General features: G+C 45.4%; 1 protein-coding gene across 9 annotated transcripts in view; it reads right to left on the reverse strand.

Moving 5' to 3' along the window:
* Positions 1-21794, reverse strand: part of LOC122573138 (FERM, ARHGEF and pleckstrin domain-containing protein 1-like) — a 28710-nt gene that overhangs the window by 1832 nt on the left and 5084 nt on the right. For 5 of the 9 annotated variants that reach the window (XM_043739135.1, XM_043739136.1, XM_043739137.1 and 2 more), the window contains exons 11-19: positions 20998-21222; positions 2075-2274; positions 1903-1992; positions 1370-1745; positions 1170-1279; positions 951-1091; positions 711-865; positions 254-375; positions 13-167 (exon numbers count right to left, since the gene is read on the reverse strand). In XM_043739135.1, the coding sequence (XP_043595070.1) occupies positions 13-167; positions 254-375; positions 711-865; positions 951-1091; positions 1170-1279; positions 1370-1745; positions 1903-1992; positions 2075-2274; positions 20998-21222 (1574 nt within the window). Of the gene's footprint in view, positions 1-12; positions 168-253; positions 376-710; positions 866-950; positions 1092-1169; positions 1280-1369; positions 1746-1902; positions 1993-2074; positions 2275-4105; positions 21223-21794 lie in introns of those variants that run through there. The other 4 variants (XM_043739140.1, XR_006318665.1, XM_043739141.1 and 1 more) reach the window with 4 other exon arrangements.

Here is a 21794-nt window from a genome sequence, read left to right on the forward strand (position 1 = left end):
TTATTCATTTACTTGAAACGCTCGCAATTGGTCGCTGTAACTGATACTCGTATTTCGATGCCAACAAACATGTACAGTCGTGTTGCTTCGTTGAGAAGCTTTAGCACCTCCACAACTTCCTCGGTCTCCTTCTAACCCAACACCGTCGCCCATTTCGTCGGCCGAACCTAAAATTTGATTGTATATCACGTAAATAATAATTCTGCTTCGTATCCGTTGAATAAACGAGAATTCTGCTGCTAAGGATACTTACTACAGGCCTTCAAATTCAAATATGGCATCTTTGGATCTGCGTCAGCTTGCGCTATAGCCATATTCAAGTCTTCTAACCATCTCACTTTTTCTTCTTCGTTACTAGCGGCAACTGTTAAAGACCTACGTAAACCGTTGGCTTGAATGTATGTGGCGAATATTTCTTTGTTTAAATATATGACGGTGAAAAAAGAAATAAGAAAAATACAAGAGAAAGATAAAAAAGAAAGAGAATGCGCGAAATAACGGCGAATAGGAGAAAATTTGTCCAATGAATAAATGCCCACGAAAATGTTCACTGATACATCTGGCACATTTACATTGGGAGCATGGTACGCTTAAGTGAAGTCTTTACAGTCAATTGACCTCTTAATAACTATGGAGACCTCGTCCTTTTAACACCTTGTTAAGTTCAATAATTTACTTAAACGGGACAATACTCCATTCACGATACTCACTGATTTCCTTGAGGGTCGATTACAAACGCAAAGTCCGATCCAGTTTTATTGTCGCTTTCTCGAATCTTCATCCCCTTTAACGGAAGTTGGCCGTGAACGCGAAAACACTGAGTTGGTTGTTGAGTACGGAATGTATATAATAGTATGTCCGAAAACTGAAAGACGATCGAGTAAGAAAGTTTATGCGAAAGAAACCATTTTTACGATATTTACGCGAAAATGTTGGTTGGAGAAACTTACCAGGAAAAACATTCTTTGCTGAAAACCTTTGCGGCTGTACTTTTGCAGGCAACCTTGTCTAATAAATCTACGACCTTCTTGAACCAAATTGTCGAAGCCATTGATATCTCTTTGCATTTCGCAAAGCTGAACTAGATTCTCCTACATTTATAACATACAAAATTAACGAATATCGAAGTATACAACTCTAAATACCAACAACTGATTACAGATATTTACCGCTTGATTAATTATGCTAAGACCTTCGAGCAACGTTTCGCCTAGTCGATCTCTTGCCGCTAGGCAATCTTCGAAATCCGTATGATCTTTTGGATAATGATCTAGTAACCCTAAAAGAATCGGATCAGTGTAACACGCACGTACATCACTATAGGTAATACATACGTATTGATTAGTTTAACAAAGAATGATTGACATACTATCGATAATACTGTTGTAATGCAACAATCGTTGCAATGGTTTTAAAAGGAATGAGGTTAACGGTAGATAACAATGTTTCTGCGCCTCGAAATCTCGGCACAGTTGGTCAAAACGACGTGATGTCCTCGTATAATATTCCATCTTCTCGAGGACGGGTATTAGATTCTCGAGATATTGATCGTAAAGCGGCAGTACGTTCAACAAGGTGTTATAAAGAAAATCGCCGATGTTGTGCCGAGCGTTACTTTCCCATCGTTCTAATCTCGCCTCCATTTCTTGGAGGCAGGGCCCGTGAACATCCGCTAAAAGCTCGATCAGCGAAACAACCGCTTCACCCTCCAGTTCAGCCTCTCGAGATACCTCCTCTCTGAACCACTGTCGAGTAAAAATGGAACATGCGATTATCACAACGATTTTTTCATTATCCTCGCGCTAGATATATGTTACAATTTGAAAAGAATAAACAAAATTTCTCCACGTACATTTCAATTCGAACGATTTTGGAACGTGGATATTCTCGATATGTACGTACCACGTTTATAACGTCGAGATCCTTCTTGTAAGTTCGCTCGGTCATAAGAAGTTCCTTCGCGATATAATATGCCTTGTCGGTCGGCCATCTCTATTTATCAAGAAGAAAAACACGCATTAACTCATCCAATGGGACGAAAGTGCAAACGAAACATTTGTAAACGTAAGCTCACTTTAGTCTTTCGAACTTCGGCATCCTCCATCTCTCCGTTTCGTATATTTTTCACTGGGCTTAGATCCGGTGTATTTACCATGCTCGGGTTGCTGATTTCCGTCATACCGTTCGTGCGTTTTTCAGGGGATTTTTCATTGGCGAAAACAGAATTATTGTTCTCCTGTTTCTTGACCTTCTCCTGCTTATCTGTCTCGGTATCTGTAAACGAAGACAAGTAAGACAAGGAATTCTTGGATCGTACGAGTTAAACCACAAAGAATAAGAAAATTGTGGTTTACAAACAGTAAGAAATAAACGCTCGAGGATAAAGTACGAACTCGACTCGCATGCTACGGTGCACTGTATCAGCCTCTTTTGACTTTAGCCGCGTCGATTCTTATCCCGATAACGGTAGGATTTGCAACGAAGAATATACAAAAAGGAAAAGATAGAGAAACGAAGAGAAAGAGAAAAATGTCGAGCAAGGATTTCGGAAGAGTAATCATTCTTTCTAATAGGTCATTCGTCCTGAAAGTTGTCGCGGCTTGAAACCGTTCGCTTTAAAACAACGTAGTTCCACCGAAATTCAATATCTCGGGAATATAGTTATTAAGGTCTTTTGACGACCATCCCAGATCCATAACATCAAGGTTATTAAACATCACGTTACCGTTATTCAAGTGCATAATATTTAAATAGAAAATCGAATCCTTTCTCTAAGTGAAGGGTTCAAGAACCGCAAGAACTTTTAAAATGACCAAGTATTGTATAGACACGTACCTACGTACATCGTGCAAGGAATTACAGGAGATGCGTTTCAAGGAAGAAAGAACTTTTGAAAAGAATCTACGTTGTTAATCTACGTTACACGTGTCGCATTACAAAACGGTGCTAAGAAGAGTCTAATTTTTGAAATGCATCCAGTCAAAAATCTGTAATATGTATGTATATATATAACTCAAGAAAATAATACTTTCCCGTACACTTACACAATCAAGATTAAAATAGACGTGATCAATGGATTACGTGAGTAAACGGAAGGATAAACAGCTTTGAACATGCAAAATCCTACGTAGTGCAGTGCTACGTCTTCGATAGCGTGTACCGAGGCAAATAAAACCGTCGAATTCAAATTCGTCAAACAACGAAGCCATTCCACCTTGCGTCTTCAGCTAATTACAGAGACCGTCCAAACTTAAAGTTTGAATTTAACGTGCATCCACGTTCTAAGATTTGAGCGAATCGAAGATGCGAGGCTACATCCAGACTCGTTAACGGAAGAAAGAAAATGGTGCCACTACCGAGCAAATGAACAAATCATCGAAACAACAAATCGCAAAGAATAGTAAACATACCACTGACAGTAAAGATAGGCACTGTTAGGGATTACTCACACATGGTATTGTCATCCGGTCGACCAACGAATCCGGGAGTGCGATAAAAAGATACGGTAATGAAGAACGGAAAAAGGACGACGCGCAGGGACTAGGAAGATACCTCTAATAATAATGTTAAATTGAATCAAGAAAAGAAAAAATAGTGAGGAGAATTACAGAGAGAGAAAAGAGAGAGAGAGAGAGAAAGATAGGTGAAGGCGGAGAGGGAGGAAGAGAGTAAAGAACAAACGTGGAGGAAGAATTAGAAATCCAAAGAAAAACCTAATCCACGGAAGACAACGTTGAAAAAACAGGTTGAAGAAATTAAAACGAAATCGTCTAAGAAAACAAAAAACGGAATCACAGAAAACCTCTGGCTATGTGACTTTGTATATAATTTATTATTATCATAATTAATGTATCAATAATCAATAATCAATGTACAATAGAGATTTCCTACGCTTGAAATGTTATCTTCCCTTCCCTCGAACGCCGTGATTCCCCTTTTTAACGCTTAAGACCTTTTTAAGGCTACCTACCTCTCTCATCTTTCTCTTTTTCCTTGAACCAGGAATTTTAGTTCTTCAGGGGAAAATCACCGCGTATTGTCGGACCGTATCCTTGTGTGCATGTGTGTGTGTGTGTTTATGTGTATGCGCACACGCGCTTGTACGATCTGTGCGTGTACGTATAGAGAGAGAGAGAGAGAGAGAGAGAGCTAACAAGTACGGTATGTTGATAAACGATCGAAAAAAGGTACAAATTACAAATTGGAGGAGCGCCGACACGACGGACACGCGTTATCTTTCTTGATATATAAGTAACCTTCGCTTTCCCTCCTTTATCATCTTTTAAATCGATCGTTCGTTTGACCCGCTTCTCGAAAGCTACGATTATTCTTATGTAAAAATGGGAAAGAATCGAAAATACGTGAATGTGTGAAATCGATAATTGCGTTTTTTCGGAAATTCATCGATCGTCGAAGGTACGTTTTTGTTCTACATCCTTTCTGGAATCCGCCAAGTATAACGCGTATAAAAAGTTTATAAAAAGTATCTAATTAAGTCGACTACGATAACGTTTCGTGGAAGACGAGGATTTCCGTCTATGCAAAAGAATCAAACGTACCGTTTACCCAACAAATACGATTCTAAATACGATCGTTTTAACTGCGTTTACGCAAAATTTGGCACTAATCGACAAAAAGTATTATGAATAATTACGAATATTTAAAAGAGTATCGTAATACTTCGATCGCAACACCGTAATGCGACGAGTTAGAGATAACAGAAAAGAATGAAACAAGTACATAAGTCGGTAATTTTCTTCGATCGAGCAGCCGATAAGAAGCGAATGCTCGGGTAATAGAGGGTCGAAGGAAACGGATCTAGTCTCGTTGCGATACACCGTGTGACCGTGAGGATACGTTGAACACGTAACAACATAGAAAAAAGACAGCGAGCATGAACACCTGGAAGAAGGTGACGGTTAGAGAAAAGTAGAAATGGAAAGAAGGATCGAAGAGAAAACGTAGAATCGGAGGTACAATCATACAGTGTCATACACATACGTTGCAAAACTTATAGAGAAGTATCCCGGGTGACACGAGTGTATACGAGTGCGTTCGATGTGTTTTGGTTATGTGACATGGGTGGCCCGATTCGTTAGGGGTGTTTCCTCTGTAGGGTACTCGATATAGGTAACGGTAGGTAATACTATGAAAGATATCGTGGCAAGCGACAAAGATACAACCGTTGGTGAATCGTGACAGGGTTCGCTACGTAATGGTTCACAAGGTTCCTAAATAGTAGAAAATAGTTGACACACGTTCAACGCAAGTGTGTATGTACGTGTACGATGCTGCAAAATCAAGTACCACACTGCAACTAGAGATGTGAGTTTAATCAGTGCGTCGCGACTAAATGACGCTTTAGCAGATTCGATCGTGGGATCTTGTTGCACTTCGGGGATAGCGCACGATTAACACCGCGGCTATTACTGCAACTCACGTATTTGTAAGCTCGAATTCACGAGAACGTTCGCAAAACCGTCAAAAGCGCGTCGACGTCTCGCAAAAATTCACATCTCTGCGCACAATAACGAAGGGTAGACCAACTTGAACGACAGACTAGCAAGGTGAACTAAAGTGATAGCTACGTGGCAAGAGATCTCGGTGTATTTTAGGGGAACTAAAAGCTAGATCGACCGAGGGATGGATGTCAGAAGGGTTGCAGCTACGCAAAACTCATTAAATCTTAAGAAAAGAGGAGAAAAAGAAAGAAGATCAAAGGATGATCGAAATAAACTGTACACGCTCGAACTTACATTGGCAAGTTCTACGCAACTATGTAAAGCGTAGGTTTTCTTTGGGAAACTCTGTGAAACATCGCGAAACGGTTAAGTGAACGGATGAACTTTGAACGGTTAAGCTACAAATCGAAAGAACCGTCCAGCGATACTCGGATACCAATGTTTTGAGACAAATCGATCAGCTATCGTTCTACCTTCTAAAGGTGCAGTGCATACGTGAATGATATTGCGGTTAGTGAATGAACAACACGCAAGAAAGGAATAGAAGGTGCGCCGATGTGAGACGAAGAACAGAATGAGTGCTATAACGGAGAGTAACGGAACGAGGTTATAGAGGTGACTAGCAATAAGCGAGAGAGCAAAATCGACCGAGACGACGCGACGGCAGCTAACGGATCCGTGCCAAGAGAAACGCGGTTTTTGCATCCGAGCTTTCCAAGTAAGAACGGCGGTAATGTTCTTGGCAAATTTATGCTCGGTAATTCGGTGGCGTTAGGTTTCTCCGTGGCAGCCACACGATCTATCGATCCGTGATTAAATCATGCCACAGCTCGAGACCCGATGAACACGCGTCTCCTATCTTCTCTCTCCTTCGCCGGAACATAACTACGTGATCGTACGAGAATCGTAAACGTGACCGTGAATGTGAACGAAGCACCGAAGATGAAAGTACGAAGACATCTTCTCCCTTTCTTTCCGATCGTCTCTCGTGACGTCGATTTTCTTTCACTCCGGTTCACTTTGTTTCTCTCTAGCGTGCTAAGGAAGCTTCCGATTTTCTCAGAGATGTAGCATGGTACTTCTTTGTTTGTCCCGCAGTGTTCTCAACGTGGGTATGCCGGTATGAATCGATTGGTGAGAGTGCGTGGCGTTGCGTGAACCATTACGTTACGAATCTGTGCCATGCGAAGTGGCACGTGCCAAGCCGGCGAGTTCACGTAGCCGTTCGCGTAGTTCCAACGATTGTATTCACCACCTGTCGAAAAGCATACGTAGAGTACATCGAAAATGCGAATGCGCTCCGTGCTCCCGCGTTACCAATTCCATACCGACGACCTATTCGTGTTGGTCGTTGTTCGGAATCCCCTGCCTTTCCTTCGTCGTCATCGCCTTTTCCCCCCTCTCTATGCAACACACATATATGGCTCCGACGATCATTTCTGCATTCGATCGCGAAGAATGATACGAACGAGAATACTAAATAACGACCATCTTCCGTATTTCGATTCGCAGCAAATAAACGTCGTGTCCCGTGTGTCCTGACAAATCAGGAAATATCGATATAAACGATGCGAAACGTGTAAAAACAAATCAAACATTTATACTGCAACGGAAATTCGCATGACCGTACAAGTTATCTAAATATATTTTATGTCTAATACCTTGATCCCTATTGCAGGTATCACGACCTTTGCATACTAACGTCTTATGTCTATAATTAAATATAAATTCATATATATATGTATATATATTATATTATATATATAATATATATATTGTATATAAACATATACACGTATTATTGACATACGCGTATATACTTACACATAACATGTATATCATTTATCGTAACGAATAGTGTTCAGTCGTTTGTTAATATTGATATAAACCGATCAACTTTGAACATCTCGTCGGGCTCGAGGTTTTCGTGGGTTGCTTGGCAAAAATCTCTTTCTCATTGATTGTAAAAGGGAAAAAAGGCGTAAATACGAGCAGTGGGGCCGCGTGCTGGGAACGCATTGGCAACGGATTCTTCTTTTCATTGAAGCGCGAAAGCAAAAGCTCGTTGCGGAAACTGGCGATAAATTTGGCAGGTAAATAGCAACTCGGTATCGAGCAGCTCGACGTCTCATATTTTCTTCGACAGACGAATTTTCAAGGATCGGCTTCTAAACAGCCAAAAATCCACCGTTTCCAATCCCGTTTCCATTAACTGTCAGTCTGCACACGGATTCGAAAACTTCGAGCGCAACGATCTCGAGGCGGCACATAACGCGCTGTGTAATCGAGTAACACGCACGCGTACCAAATAACTATAACCATGAGGGAGAATGAGTTCAAAAGAAAAAGTAGAAGAAAAAGGAAAACGAAGAAAACGAAACTGAAAAATGATATCTGCGATGAGAACGATAGACGAAGAGATGGTCGAGTGACAACATTGGTGAAATGGAAAGAATGAAAGGTGGTATGGCGATGCCTATAATGACAATGGTAATGATACGATGACATAGACAAACTGAAAAACGTAGAAATACAGAAAGAGAATAGTGCTCGAAGAGACGCGTGCGTGTGTAGTAATATCGATGGCAGGACAGGATTGACGATGCACAAATGCAAGACGAGGACAAGTCAAGATTAAACCGATACAGGAACTCGTACGGATAGATCGAGGATACGACGATACTCTTCTTCTGTCTAGGATGGGATTTCGCTTGGAGGAATCGATCGGCAGGACCGTACCTTACAACTTTCCTCGAGAATGTATAAAAGAAAAAGAAGACAGATAGACAGACAGAAAGAAAGAAAGAAAGAAAGAAAAGAAAGCGCGATCCAGAATGATCGAGGAACTCGAGAAGAAAGCGACGATTCCAGGGACGGTGGATATCCGTCAAAGCGTCGACGCGTTCGCGTAAAGGTAACTAACGATGGGCACGAAAAATGATCAGTCGATATTATGCTTGAAACACTGTAGACAAAACTAATTGAGCTGGTGCGATCGCTTGATCGTATCAAGCAACAAGCGAATCTAGTGCCCATCATTATGCACGCATATGTTAATCGTCTTAATATTTCCATGCTCCCATCGAGATTGACTTACTGTTTTACTGTGATCTCTGTCCTACTGGACGATAACGTTCGTGAGTATTATAGCGCAGCCGAAGTACGGCCCTATTATAACCGCGGTGGGATCCGCGACGGATTCCGCGTCGATCGTTCAAGAGCGACGATTACGAAGATATGCCGATAGCTTTGCATGCAAAGGAACAAATTGAGAATCAATACGGTATCGCGAACTCCTTGCGACTCGTTCTCGTGCAACGTTTCCCTGGTTATCAGCCGAATCCTTACGTGCAGATGCTTGAGGAATGCGAAGGGAACGTTGCCGGTCGCTCGAGTATCGTTTCGCCGACAAACGCGGTGTTGCGTTCGAAAAGAATTGCTATCGCGAATCGTATAGTATGTATAGCTTCGAGGAATCGCAAGCGAAAACGTAAATTTTCGACGAAAGGACGTACGCGAGCGAACATCGTTCAAAAATGCGTTTCCAGTTCGCCATCGATCTATCACGATTGAACGATTCTCGTTGATTCGTCATCGCGTTCGTAGAAAGCAACTTAAGCCTCGACATCGTGATCAGCACTCGGCATTCACTTTCTAATCTCGTATCTTTTATTATAGCTTTTGATACGTAGTTACGTACTTAGTTTCTTTGTATATTTCTTCACTGCGTTCTACGATGTAGTAACTAGTAACCTTTTAATCAATTAAGTGTAGCGATAATACCGTAACAATGACTAATGGAGTGGCGATTAATGGTCACGGTGGTGATTAACGATTATTCAACGACAACGTGATTATCAACGATCGTCCATGCTTAAGATAGACTATTTTAGAGATCGCGTTGGTTTCCTGTCTCGTGTCAAACGAGCTACCCCTACCCGTCTGGAAGAAACAAGGCGTGAATTGATTTCGAGACGCACCATCGACTATATATACATTCTCCCTTCTTTCGCGTTTTTAATTCGCGACAAATCACAGAACGGTTCAGACCGTTCAAGCCGGTCTGAGACAAGGCTATCTAAGCTCAGCTTCTCCGCTCCGACTGCCACGCCCTTTCTCTAATATCTGCATACTCTGTTAAACGGATGTCTCCTCTTGTCTTGTCGATCATCTATCGTCGATCGGATCAATCGAGTCGTTGTGCGCGAAACAGAAAAGATATGAAGTGCTTTTGCTTCGAACATTACCGTTTCGATATGAAAACTTAAACGATACTCGAATATATCTGTGCGATCTGTAAGTATCTGCGGTAACGAAAAACGAAAACGTTAAGCGTAGAAAATTGGAGGGACGAATCAGACTATATGTAAAGATTGGAATGTTACGCGTGGCAGTCAGAGGGTTAACGGAATCGTATCGTTGAAACGACACACGTCTATGTACGTCTATGCACAACAAGGAAGAAAAACTCTCCGATCCGTATTCTCAGTGCGACTAAATCCCTTATCTAACGTTCGCTCCCTAACGATCAAACCCTTACGAATAGGTTAAATTATTGCTTTTGAACGTCTCTAAACTCCTTTAGAAATCAAAATCGCAGCTAAATTCTACCGAAACACCTTCAACATTGAAAGAAAACAAACGCACCGAACGCATCGAACGAAAGAAACGAAGAAATTCGGTTTGGATGTTGTTTCTCGAGCATAGAACCTTCGGTACGATATTTCCATAACAAACATGGGACGCGACGTGCTAAGATATTTTTACATTGACGCCCTTACGCTCGACGTAAAGTTACGCGTTAGTATCGCGTTAACCCGACCTGCAACGGGATAGTTATTTACTCCCGGCTTTTTCTCGTAGTCCATTATATTAATATCGATCGTTTTACAAATTTAGCCTCGACCTAACCAACTATGCGTCCCTCGTATGAACAGTATCGAGCTTCCTAACCGAGTTATCTTATTACCAACAGACTCAAAAACCATTGAGAACATCATGCTGCATTATTTTGCAGATCGTTGTCTTACGAAATTCCATAGAAATTCATATCGATATACTTTTCCGTTACTCTTGATCGTGTAAAAATTAGCGTTTGAATAGAGCATACGATAGAAAGCTTGGTATTAGTCGGAAGAACGTAAATTGAAGCCAATGGAATTTTTTCTTTCAACCAATTCAAATTTCTTTGTCTCTCCGAGTTGAAATAGTTCGGTCTGATCCTTCACGTACGACATGTTCCAAGCAATTCGACGTGACGCGACGCGGTCGATCGTTCTCCCCTTTAAAGATGCAGAAAAAACATCTTCCATAAAACCGCATGACGGTAAACAACGCCGAGGCCACGCGATTCTTCGGATATCAAGGTCATCCATATTTTTAAATCCAACGTCATACTTTCATCGGCGCAGCTTTATAATTGACATCAAGGGAAATTCAACGACCTAACATGCCGTAACCATCGGATGACCTTGGCCGTTACCATTAACATTTACCATTATCGATACCTTGAAAAATCACGTGTTGAACCGTGATCGTCGTTATCGAGAAAATTAAACGGAAGACGCGTCCCGCATCAGCTCGAGTCGCGTAAATTTATTCACGATCCCGGAGTCTAGCAATATAACTGGTGGGTCGGTCGTCGATCATACTCCAAGCCGTAGAGAGTCGTAGCACCGTGAGACAAAACTGAGGGAAGAAAGATTGCAGATCATTCGATCTTTCGACGACAAACGTTTCGACGGTTCGTTAAACCTATCGCGATATTTCACGCGTTCCGATTTAGCCACTCGCACCGTGAATCGCAATTCCATACAATACACACACGTACGTGTGTATCAACGAAAGTACGCGATAAACATTTTGTATAAGTACCTATGTTGAGCAACTTGTCTTTCGTCGTTAAACGAGACATAAATTAAACTACGATCAAATAATACGATCGCTTATCGAGGATTCAATTCTCGAACTAAAAGAGACAATTCCTCCGCCTTTCCCTTTTCCATTTCACCCTTCCTACCACTTTCTTAACGATGCTATCTCACCTTCAACAATGATTGTCGTTTTCGTAAATTGGAATAGCATCGTTGTCTATTTTTCCGTTTTCCTACGATTGCGTTTTAACTCTCATTTCTCTCGAGAATCCTTTCTCTGCCGTCGGAGATCCGTCATACCTTCATAGTACATACGTTCGCGGTAACCGCGTAGCAACGACCCTAATTAATCTCGAAACATATCTCATACGTATCACCTTTGATCGCTACCGTTTCTTATCATATATCGTATTTTCTATACTAATTATCGTTAGTAGGTGTAGCTTCGTTCCAATCGTATTTTCACGTCGGCTCGTTCCGTATACGTATAAATATACGATAGAATAAGTTAAGTACGATGGAGTTAAAGGTTTTTTTACGGGTCGAAAAGCTCCCACGCGATAACGACGATATCGTATCAAATTAAATTGAATTTCTAAAACGTGTAACAAACGTACTAATTATCCTTATGCGCGATAGATTAAACTAGATTGTTTTTCACGATATCTTTTGATCTCCACTCTCGTCGATGTCGATTGGATCGACATCGATCTCGTTTACTCCTTGTTGCCTCTTGTCGTGTTTTCATCCTGGACAAATTATCCAATTCTCGTTAAAAATGTCAAAAGACGTTGCAACAAAGGAGTTAAAAGATTCGAAGCGCTAGTCACGTCAACGTTGTTGTCGTCGATTCTCCTGCATTTCCTTGGCCTCCGAGTACTCGTCGTCATCGTCACCATCGTTATCGTCGTCATTGTCGTTGTCATCGTCATCCTCGTCATCGTCAACATCGGACCTCGAACGTTCGGCCAATAAGGGTGGCGGAATAGTCGCCACGTCGAAGCTTGAGTCGGTACTCGAAATAATCTGACCATCCTTCACCTCGAAATCCATCACCACTCGATGACGCCTCTTTAAGTTTTCCCGTCGTCTTCGACGAACAGCTATCTGGCCGTGAACAGGCGTGTGAACGGGACTGTCCATGCTTGAAGACGTATCACCCTCGCTCTGGGGACTTTTGCTGGACGAGTAAGGCATCGTTTTCGTCCGAATCTGCGTCCTGATCTGCATCGGAGGACTAGAGGTGGTCGACTCGCCGCTCAGACTCGTTGTCGAATAATACGGAGTCGACTTCGCTCTGATGGGAACGAGTACGGGTCGCTCGGTCGATCTAGTTTCATGATACCTGCCAGTTTCCATGGGTTCAGAGAAACCTCGTTCGAATTTGGGAGTTGACCTGCTGCGGACCTTTTCCTTCTGGATGACCGTCTCCTCTCTTTCCTCTTCGAACGACCAATCGTCGTCCGCCGGTCTGGAACCGAGCGCCAAATCTGCGTATTTTTCGTGCATATCCTCGGCGTTGTCCCCTCGACCAACTTCCATTCGGATTTGATCGCCGCTCGAATATTTCATAGCGGGAACGTTGTCATACAAACGATCGTCTCCTATCTGTTGCCTCCCTGACGCAACCTCCTGATCGTCGAGCTCTTCCTCCTCTTCGAGGATCGGAAGCGGCGCCTCACCATCGTCCGACATTAGTCGAAACTCGTCGTCGATAGTCTCGTCGAACTCGTTCTGAAGAGTTATTCGAGGTGGCGAGATATACGTCGGTCGTACGGAAGCTTGCCGTTCGTCGTCGCAGTGACGCGACACCAGTCGATGCTCGTCGAATTGATTATCGATGAATCTTTTCGCTTCGTTCGACTGCTCGTTCCTGATCGTTCGACCGATCGATGATGATCGTTCGCCGTCCAACGGAAGGCCCATCGCCAGATGCTCGTCGAACGGCGAACGTCGATCCATGTTCCCAGATACGGAAACGGAAACGGATACGGATACGGAATGAGGCGGTGTTAGTGGAGGCGTAGTCGGCGGTGGCGGCAACGGTGGCGAGGATGGACCAATGAACGGAGAACCATCGGCCGTTCTGCACTTGGAATTCGGTCTCATGCTAGTCACGCTTTTATCGGATGTAGTTGTGTCGCTTTGACTTTTCTCGACCGGCGTCAATGAGGAGTAGTGCTGCTGAGGAATAACGGTCGTGCTGCCCGACCAATCCGAGATCGAGGCTCCGAGTTCCGCCAGAGAGTTGTCGTCGGATTTTGTACCAGAATATTGGCAAAATTGGCGCACGGTGTTGTTCGAACTCGACCACTCCGACATCGACAAACCCATCGAGGTGTCTTCGCTGTGCGAAGAACCCGTCACGTGAGAATTCGACTTTGGTTTAACGGCTATTTTTACAGTACCGTCAACGGTGGTTGCAGAGGTCGAGCTGTGACCGTCCTCGAAGAACGTAGAATGCAAATCGTCGTGCAGTGTTCGATTCTCATCGCTAGAATCGCTGTCGTGTTCCACTTGACCCGGTGTTTCGGTGCTGTCGGTTACCGTTACCTTGACCGCCTCCTCAGGCTTGATCTCCATATAAAAGGTTTCGACGTGGCTGACTACAGGAGGATCGAACACGGGCGAACTAGGCGGAGATGGCCAATCCTCCGAGCTTTGTTCCTGCAGCTTCGGCTTCCCACCCGATTTCGGTGATTTCGCCTCCTCCTCTTGCTCGCTTACCACGTCTATAGGAATATCAGGCAATTCGGACGATGTGCGCCGATCATCGGAAATGGAGGGAAGAGGCGTACCGGATGGTGGATCAGAGGACAGAGAAAGTTGATGGTCGCTCGATATCAGTGACTCGTCGTCCAAACTGGGTGACCTTGAACTAGGCTTGAACGAGTCCTCCAAATCGCTTTTATCCTGTTCCGATGTAGTGGATCTCTCGGAAATCCTAGATAACGTACGTGTGAGCGCAAACGTGCCACAACTGGTTAGAATATCCGGACCTATCGGATAAATAAAACTGCCAGGAAAATCGGCAAGATCCTCTTGAAAACTATCCTCATTCTGTCCGTTGCTATCCTCGGACTGAGACTGAACGGCATTGTTCTCGTCTTGACCTGTCCAACCTTCGTCGTTGCTCGAACTTCCAGAGCTTTCCAGGGGAAAGGACTTCCAAGTCGAATTCAAATCGTGTCTAAGTCCCGATTGGGAGCCGCTGCTATTCTCCTCCTCCAAGGAACCAGGCCCACGCGTGTCTTTCATCATTGCAACGATTTCCCGACGATCTACTATCGGCTGGATCTGGCCAATACCCAACGGTCGAGCTATAGAGCAGGAGCTGGATTCCGGGTCTTCGCGATCCGGCGTCCACGTACTGGTTTCCTCGCTTCTCGAACGTTCGCTACTCAACCTAAGCTTCTTGTCGATCGTCAAACGATTCGCGCTCGGAGCATCCTCGGGTGACTCTTTCATCATTTCCTCGACGGACTCCTCGTCTTTTGGCAGTTCCTCGGCTAGTTCACCGTCCTCGTCCTCTCTTCTCATTTCTAAATATTCAGGCGTCAACTCTACTTCCACTAGGGTCTTCTCGTCCATTTTGTCGACTCCGTAATCCGGTGAGCTCAATTCGCTATCGATACCTCTCATGTGAACCTGCGTATCTAAAGCGTCGAGCGTATCTTCGCTCGTATCCGCGGAATCCAACGGCCGATTCTCATCGCCTTCCTGTTCTTGCGCTTCCCGCTCGTCTTCGCTATGAACTATCTCCTCCTCGTCCTCCTCTGCATCATCTTCCTCGGCATCACCACCGGTGTCATCGTCGGAACACTCCTCGATAGAGATCTGAATCGGCGACTTTACCATGTCTTGTCCGTCGTCGAAGTCGATCGTTGTCGTCGATCTGAGAAAGGCGGCCGGTCCGGTTACGGTAGTCACCGTTACGTCGGGAAGATCGTCCCTCTCCGTCGCTTTCTTCGGATCTTTGGCGAGCTTGATTTCCCGTTGCCTTTCTTCGTCCTCGGTTTCGATAGACACTGTCGTGGAAATCTCGGCCTCGGCAATTTTCCCAGTCGATTCGTCGACGACCATCGAACGTTCGTACAGTTTCTCCTTCGTCAGCGAAACAGCCTCAGTCGCTGTTTGATCACATGGTCGCGGAATAGAACCCTCGATGGTCTTTGAAACGCTGAGTAGATCGATTTTTTCCGCTCTAACAGCTTTATCGAACGCGACCACTTCCTGTTCGGTGCCGGACTCCACGGAACTCTGATCGATGAATTTCGTTTTCTCATCCACTTTGACCGATTCCAACATCGTCTTTTGATCTTTACCGTTCGTGTCTAATCGCAGCACGTCTCCCTCGTATGGAATCAAATCCGCGCTTGGTATGATCTCGTTGCTTTCTGTCAACGGCGATTCGAGATATTGCGCAGAAGTTTCAGTAACAGACAGGGAATCGGTAAAGATCTCTGGTATGGTGGTGTGATCGGTACTGTCGGACCTGTGGTTGGGCGATGCCTCGATCTGAATGGATTGCGGTTTCATTGGCGGACCAGTGGTGGAGACGGCACCGCCGCCATATGGAACAACCGCCTCTGTCGGCACGTCCTCGTCGGCCTTCTCCTCGTCCGGATTCTCCGACACGTCGACGGTGTCGTCCTTGCTGGAAAACGCGGTCGCCGGTGGAAGTTTGTGCACCGCTATCACCGGAGCGTCCAACGACTTGGCTCGCCTTTGAGAGGTCGGAGACTGCGTCGCGCCCTGTCTTTGCAATGCACCGATTCCGCTTCCCTCCGATAGACCGAGACGCGCACGGGCAAATAGAACGGGCGTTTGTCCCAGCTTTCGCAATATTACCGGCGACTGCGTCAAATCCTGTGGATACGAGCTCTTTCTCTCCGCTGCGCGATCTTCTGCAGGTCTGGACGCGTCCATAGTCTCGCGCTCTCGTGCATCGAAATCGGTATCGGCCCTCGGCTCCTCGATATCGGTTTCAGCTTTCGAGTCGATCCTCGCACGCAACGCTCTAGATTCCTGCTGCAACTTCGACACCACTATTTCTTTCATCGATGTAGGCGATTTCAATTCCGTCGATTTAGTCTCGGACTTGGTGCCACCTTTCGACCGTTCGACGATCGTTCTCTTTGGCGATATCTTCTCCGCGGAATCTTTTCTTTCGGCGCTGCTACTCAGACTCTTTGAAATACCTAACGATTTTGGTCTCGTTTTTTCGGATTTCACGCCGGATCCCGCGGTAACTTTGATCAGATCGTCGTCGACCGAGGCGGATTTCGCTCGAGTACCACCTTTGCTCTCTTCCTTCTCCTCCTTTGACGCAGAATATGCCTTCTCGGGCAACCGAGTGATAGACTTGGATCTACCTTTCTGAACGATGCTCACCTCCGGTGCCACGTCGGTCGAGTCGATTATGATAATTTCCTGAGGCATCTCTCCCAACTTCAATTTGGACTTGTCGATCTTCGAGCTGGGCGTGGTTACGCGGGATTCCTTCGAGGTCGCTTTCTTCAAAGGAGGCTTGTCTCCCTCGAGCGACTTGGATTGTTTCTTGAAATCCTTCTTTGGCTCTGGTTTCGCTCTCTTCGCCCTTTTCGGCGACACATCCGGAACAAAGTGTTTGTTCTCGACTTCCGGTGAGAGCAAAGTATCGATCGGTGCTTTTTCTTCGGCCAGCGATAACGATTTCGAGCGCAGAGGTTCGCCGTGTGGCCTCGACATGAAAGGAACGAATTCAGGAACTTTAAGGCTGTCCAGTTCTAACGCGGGCTTCACAGGCACTTCGTCCAAAGGCAGATCTGCGACTGGTTCCACGAAATCGTCGAATCCGGTATCGATGATCTTCGGTTTAGCGATTCTAGCTTCGGAAAACTTTGACTCTATCTTCTCCAAGATGCGTTTCGTTTTTTCCGGTATGCTCGGTTTCTCCAGTGTCTTTGGTTTTTCCGGAACTTTCGGTTTCTCCGAGATTACATCAACGGTAGTAGCCGAAGGTAGAGATTCCTTCTCTTCCCTCTTCACCTTCTCCTTGTCTTTTTGTTCTAATTGCACATCCATTACTTGCTCCAACTTCTTTTCCTGCGACTGTGGTTCCAACTGTTCAGTTTGTTTCTCATCTTTAATTTGCTTACCATCTACGTCAACGATTTCGCCTTCGAACGTTTTTCGGGAGGAGTCGTCTACGGGCGAAACTTTTTCTACCTTTTCGGAGCCGAATCTTTCGTCTTCTATCCCGGTCGCAACCAGTTTGGGAATTTCCGGCAATGGTATTTTTTCTATACTGTCTTGCTTCTCCAAGCTATCATCCGGCGTTTTCAGACTGTCTTTTTCCATTTCGGACTTGGCCTTACGCTCGAGTTTCATCTTCATTTCCATTCCAACCACGTCGGCAAAATTTAAAGGCTTCACCTTCGAATCGAGCGACCGTTGCGCGCTTGCGAAACTCTTGGATGACTCCGAGGGCGATGTCCTCCTCTTTTGTATCACGGAAACTATTGTTACATTTGGATCTGTGGGAGACATCTTGGGCGAGCGTTTCTCGATCGACGATAGTATGGTGACATTCGGTTCGATCGGTGATAATTTCGATGTTTTCTTGTCGAGACTGGACGATTTAATACCCGTTCGATCCTCGATCACGATTTCCGTTCGGTTTTTATCGAACGACGCGGATCTGAACGGTTGTTTATCGGGTGACGGGGCCTTCGAACCTGCCTTGGATGGACTTCTATTCGTTGGAGAGAAACTGCAAACTACGTTTTTCGCGTCGGTAGGTGATAACTTCGACGTAGGACTCAAGATACTTTTCGATTTATCGGACGGGCTCGAGAGTATCGATTTGGGTCGCATGGGCGTGATCGAAACGCTCTTTGGCTTGTCAGGTGAGAGCTTGCTACTAGGCTTGTCTATCGAGGACAGCTTAGACAGATCGAAACAAGAAATGTCCGTGATCATTTTCAAAGGCAACTTAGGAAGATCTCGAACGGCACCGGTCTTTTTCGAAATGGTTTTGCCGCTATCCGACTCGGACTTCTCGTCAGATGCAGTACCATTCATGACGTGCCGTTTGTGCAACATGTAAGGTATTTCGATGTTCGCCTTTTGCATAGCCGCACTGTCCGAGAACGGATCTTCGTCTCCCGAATCAGCTGGCGTTAAGTCGATGGATTTCTGATGCATCAGTATGTGCCGTTTACTGTTCGAGCCTAACCTCTGCCGTGCCGGATTCGGATCGCTCTTGGTACGTTCGACCGGTGTATGACCCGGTATCGTGTCGTCGAAACCCAGCACCACACCTCCCACGATCTTCGGTTCGTACTCCGTAAACATGGTCTTCGATTTAAAATTTTCCATTTCCATCGGCACACCGATCACCGTGTCCGTCCTCGACTCTATCGAGAGCCTCGCTTGTCGTTCTCGCTCGCGCTTCTCCTCGTCCTTTCGCGCTTTCTCCAAGCTTCTCCAGTCGTCCCTTTCGCGCGGTTTCTCCTCGGACTTTCCCCTTTCTGTTCGTCCCTTACCTTTCCTCGATTCCTTGTACTCGATCCTCTCTATGCTGTTTCTCCTCCAATCGTAAATCTGTTCGACGCACTCGAGACTTCTTCCGCCTCCTCCCCCTCCCCCTCCTCCTGCTCTCGAGTCAAACCTATCCAATTGCTTTCGCTCGCGCGAATCTAGTCGATCTGGGTGCCTTCGTTCGCGCGAATCCAACTTTTCGAAGCTCTTTCGCTCCGCTTTTCTATCGTATCCTTTGTCCTTCGAAACGTTGTTGCACCTCTCCAAAGACTTCAATCTTTCGATCGTAACGGGATCGAAATCAAATGTCGGCTTCTCCTGCGAGTCCAATCTCTCGACGCTTTTTCCACGATGTTCCCTGCCAGCACTGAGTCGTTCGAGCGGGCTTTTGTTTCCAGAATCGAAACGTTCCAACGTATGCCTCTGGTTATAATCGACCGTATTACTTCGACTTCCCGGACTTCTCCTCTTCTCCTTTGAATCTAACCGTTCCACGCTTCTCTCTCGACGTTCCCTCGATTCGGAATATCGATGACCCGTCTTTTCTTTCGGACTTCTGTTTAGATACTCCGTGCTACCTCGAAGTTCCTGACAATCTAATCGCTCGACGCTCTTCCCACGTAACGCGTAAGGATCACCGTGACGGAAGGACTTCTCCTTCGAATCCAGCCGTTCGTAACTTCTCTCTCGAACATCCAGCCTCTCGATGCTTCTTCGTAATTCTCTTGTGTCTATTCGATCGACGCTACGACGACCGTGCATGTCCGATTTTCGATCTCGCGAATCCAATCGCTCGACCGATCGACGTTCTCTCAACTCGCTTCTTTCTGTCTTCTTACTCGAATACTCCCTGGAATAATCCCTTTCGACACGTTTTCTCTCTTCTCGGTCCATGCTTCTCCTCTCTTTGTCTTGCAACTTTGCCAACGTTTTCTCGAGCTTCGTCTCGCCTTCGCGATTCGATTTTCGATCCCTACCACCACTATCACCACCACCACCACCGCTACTAACACTACCTGCACCAGCACCTTTGTATCCCCGACCTAAACTACCCGTTTCTACGTATGCGCGTGATATATGGTCTTCCAAACTGGCGATACTGCGTGCTCTGACTGTCCTAGCTCTTTGATCTATGATCGTTCTATTGGTCGAATCTACTGGACTCAAATCATCATCTATTCGAGATTTTGGACGCATAATACCCTCATCCCGTAAAATCTCCGAATCTACGTGAGTGATCTTATACTTTGGCTTCAAGTTTTTCAATTCGTTCAACACAGACATTTTTTGTTTTTGTACTTGCAATACGACAGGATCTTTTCTCCCAGAGTCCTGATGCGGAAGAGAATGTTTAGATTGCTGTTGTTGCTCTATCGAATTAGCGTGTCGTGTCTCGAATTTTCGTTCGATTTGAGTGCTAGATCGTTGTATTCGAGACTCAACGGTGATATAATCACTGTCTGATTTCGCGGTCACGGCTGAGTACCGATCGATAGACTTTGTTCTAGCGTTCTTGAGGTCCGCGAGCACAGATTTGAATTGTTGTCTATCCGTGGATTTGATCGATCGGTGTTTCACGAAGGAATCGGTCTCGGAATCCATTTGGAACATCTCGTGCTCGATTCCTTCGTCGCTCCTATCGGACATTGGCTCGTTCTCGTCGTCGTCGTCCCGCGGACTCGAATACGATTCCGGATATTCAAATTCGTGCTCGCGTTCCAAAAGTTCGTAGGAATCGTGCGAAAGATCGTCGTGAGAGAGATCTCCCGCAGGACCAGATTCCTCGTGGCCAGATTCAGTGGAGAGCGACGAAGTTCCCGGGTAGGAGCTGCTATAGACACGCTCGGGTACCGAGTCGTGATCGAGAGAGGGTAACTTCGAGCTAGCCGCGCTGTACGATCGATTACTTTCATCGTACCGTGTCACGGGATTGTCTAGCTCTCCCTGGGAGGGCAAACGGAAAGGTTCCAATATAGGATCATCGGAAGGTTTGTCGTCCTTCGATCGCGCTTTCCCTGAATCCTCGAAGCTAGAAGCGTACAACTCGCGGCAACTGGCCGATCGCTGCCAGGGATGTCTAGGCATAGGTCGCGGTGGGGGAAATTCAGGAGGACTGCTGTTAGAGGGGCTGATACGACCTGCTGATGAAATCCGTTGCTGGCTGGCAGCAAGCATCTGCCGCGGTACTGGGACCTGGCTGGGGGTGGCCGGGGAATGGACGTCGATGGAGGTAAGTGTCCGAAACGACGTAGCTGTGTCTTCGCGACGGTGAATCGTCCCTCCCATCGAGACACTCGTCACAGTCGTCGGAGAATCCAGTGTCATCGAGCCGCATGATAGAGACAGAGCTGGGGTTTCCAGGGCTGAAATTATTCCCTTCTTTAGCTTTTACATCTCCGGTATTGTACGCCTACCCCCGCTCGCGAACCCTGTTTCCTTGCGATCCTTCTCCCTCCATAATTCCCACTATTTCCCCTCTACCCACCCTTCTGTTATCTCATTTTTTCTTGTTTTCTCGTTCGACTCGCCTCTTGCGATTCCGAAGGATCTTTGAACTCATCGGCGTTCGCTCGATTGCTCCAAGACCTTCTTCCCAGCGAATCGATACAGTCGATATTCTTACGAGTATACCTTCCCTTATAGCCTTTTTCCGCGCTTACATTCTTTTGACGGAGCAACGTAAACAAGCCTCAGATAATAAACTCCAGATAATCATTTTTAAAAGCGTTCTATTTGCAATACGCTAACTCTACTACTCTCTACTTTTACGATACTTTATGTACGATACTTCAACAGAACTTATGTCAAAAATGAAATAATGCTAGGGGATGAACGAAGAATAAACGATAACACAGTAAATGAAAACGAAAGAAAAAACGAGAAGACAATCGAGAGAAACTGATCTTTTAAAAAGAAAAAACAAAAAAAACGAAAC

Source organism: Bombus pyrosoma, linkage group LG11 (genome assembly GCF_014825855.1).
Source record: "Bombus pyrosoma isolate SC7728 linkage group LG11, ASM1482585v1, whole genome shotgun sequence".
Lineage (NCBI taxonomy): Eukaryota > Metazoa > Arthropoda > Insecta > Hymenoptera > Apidae > Bombus > Bombus pyrosoma.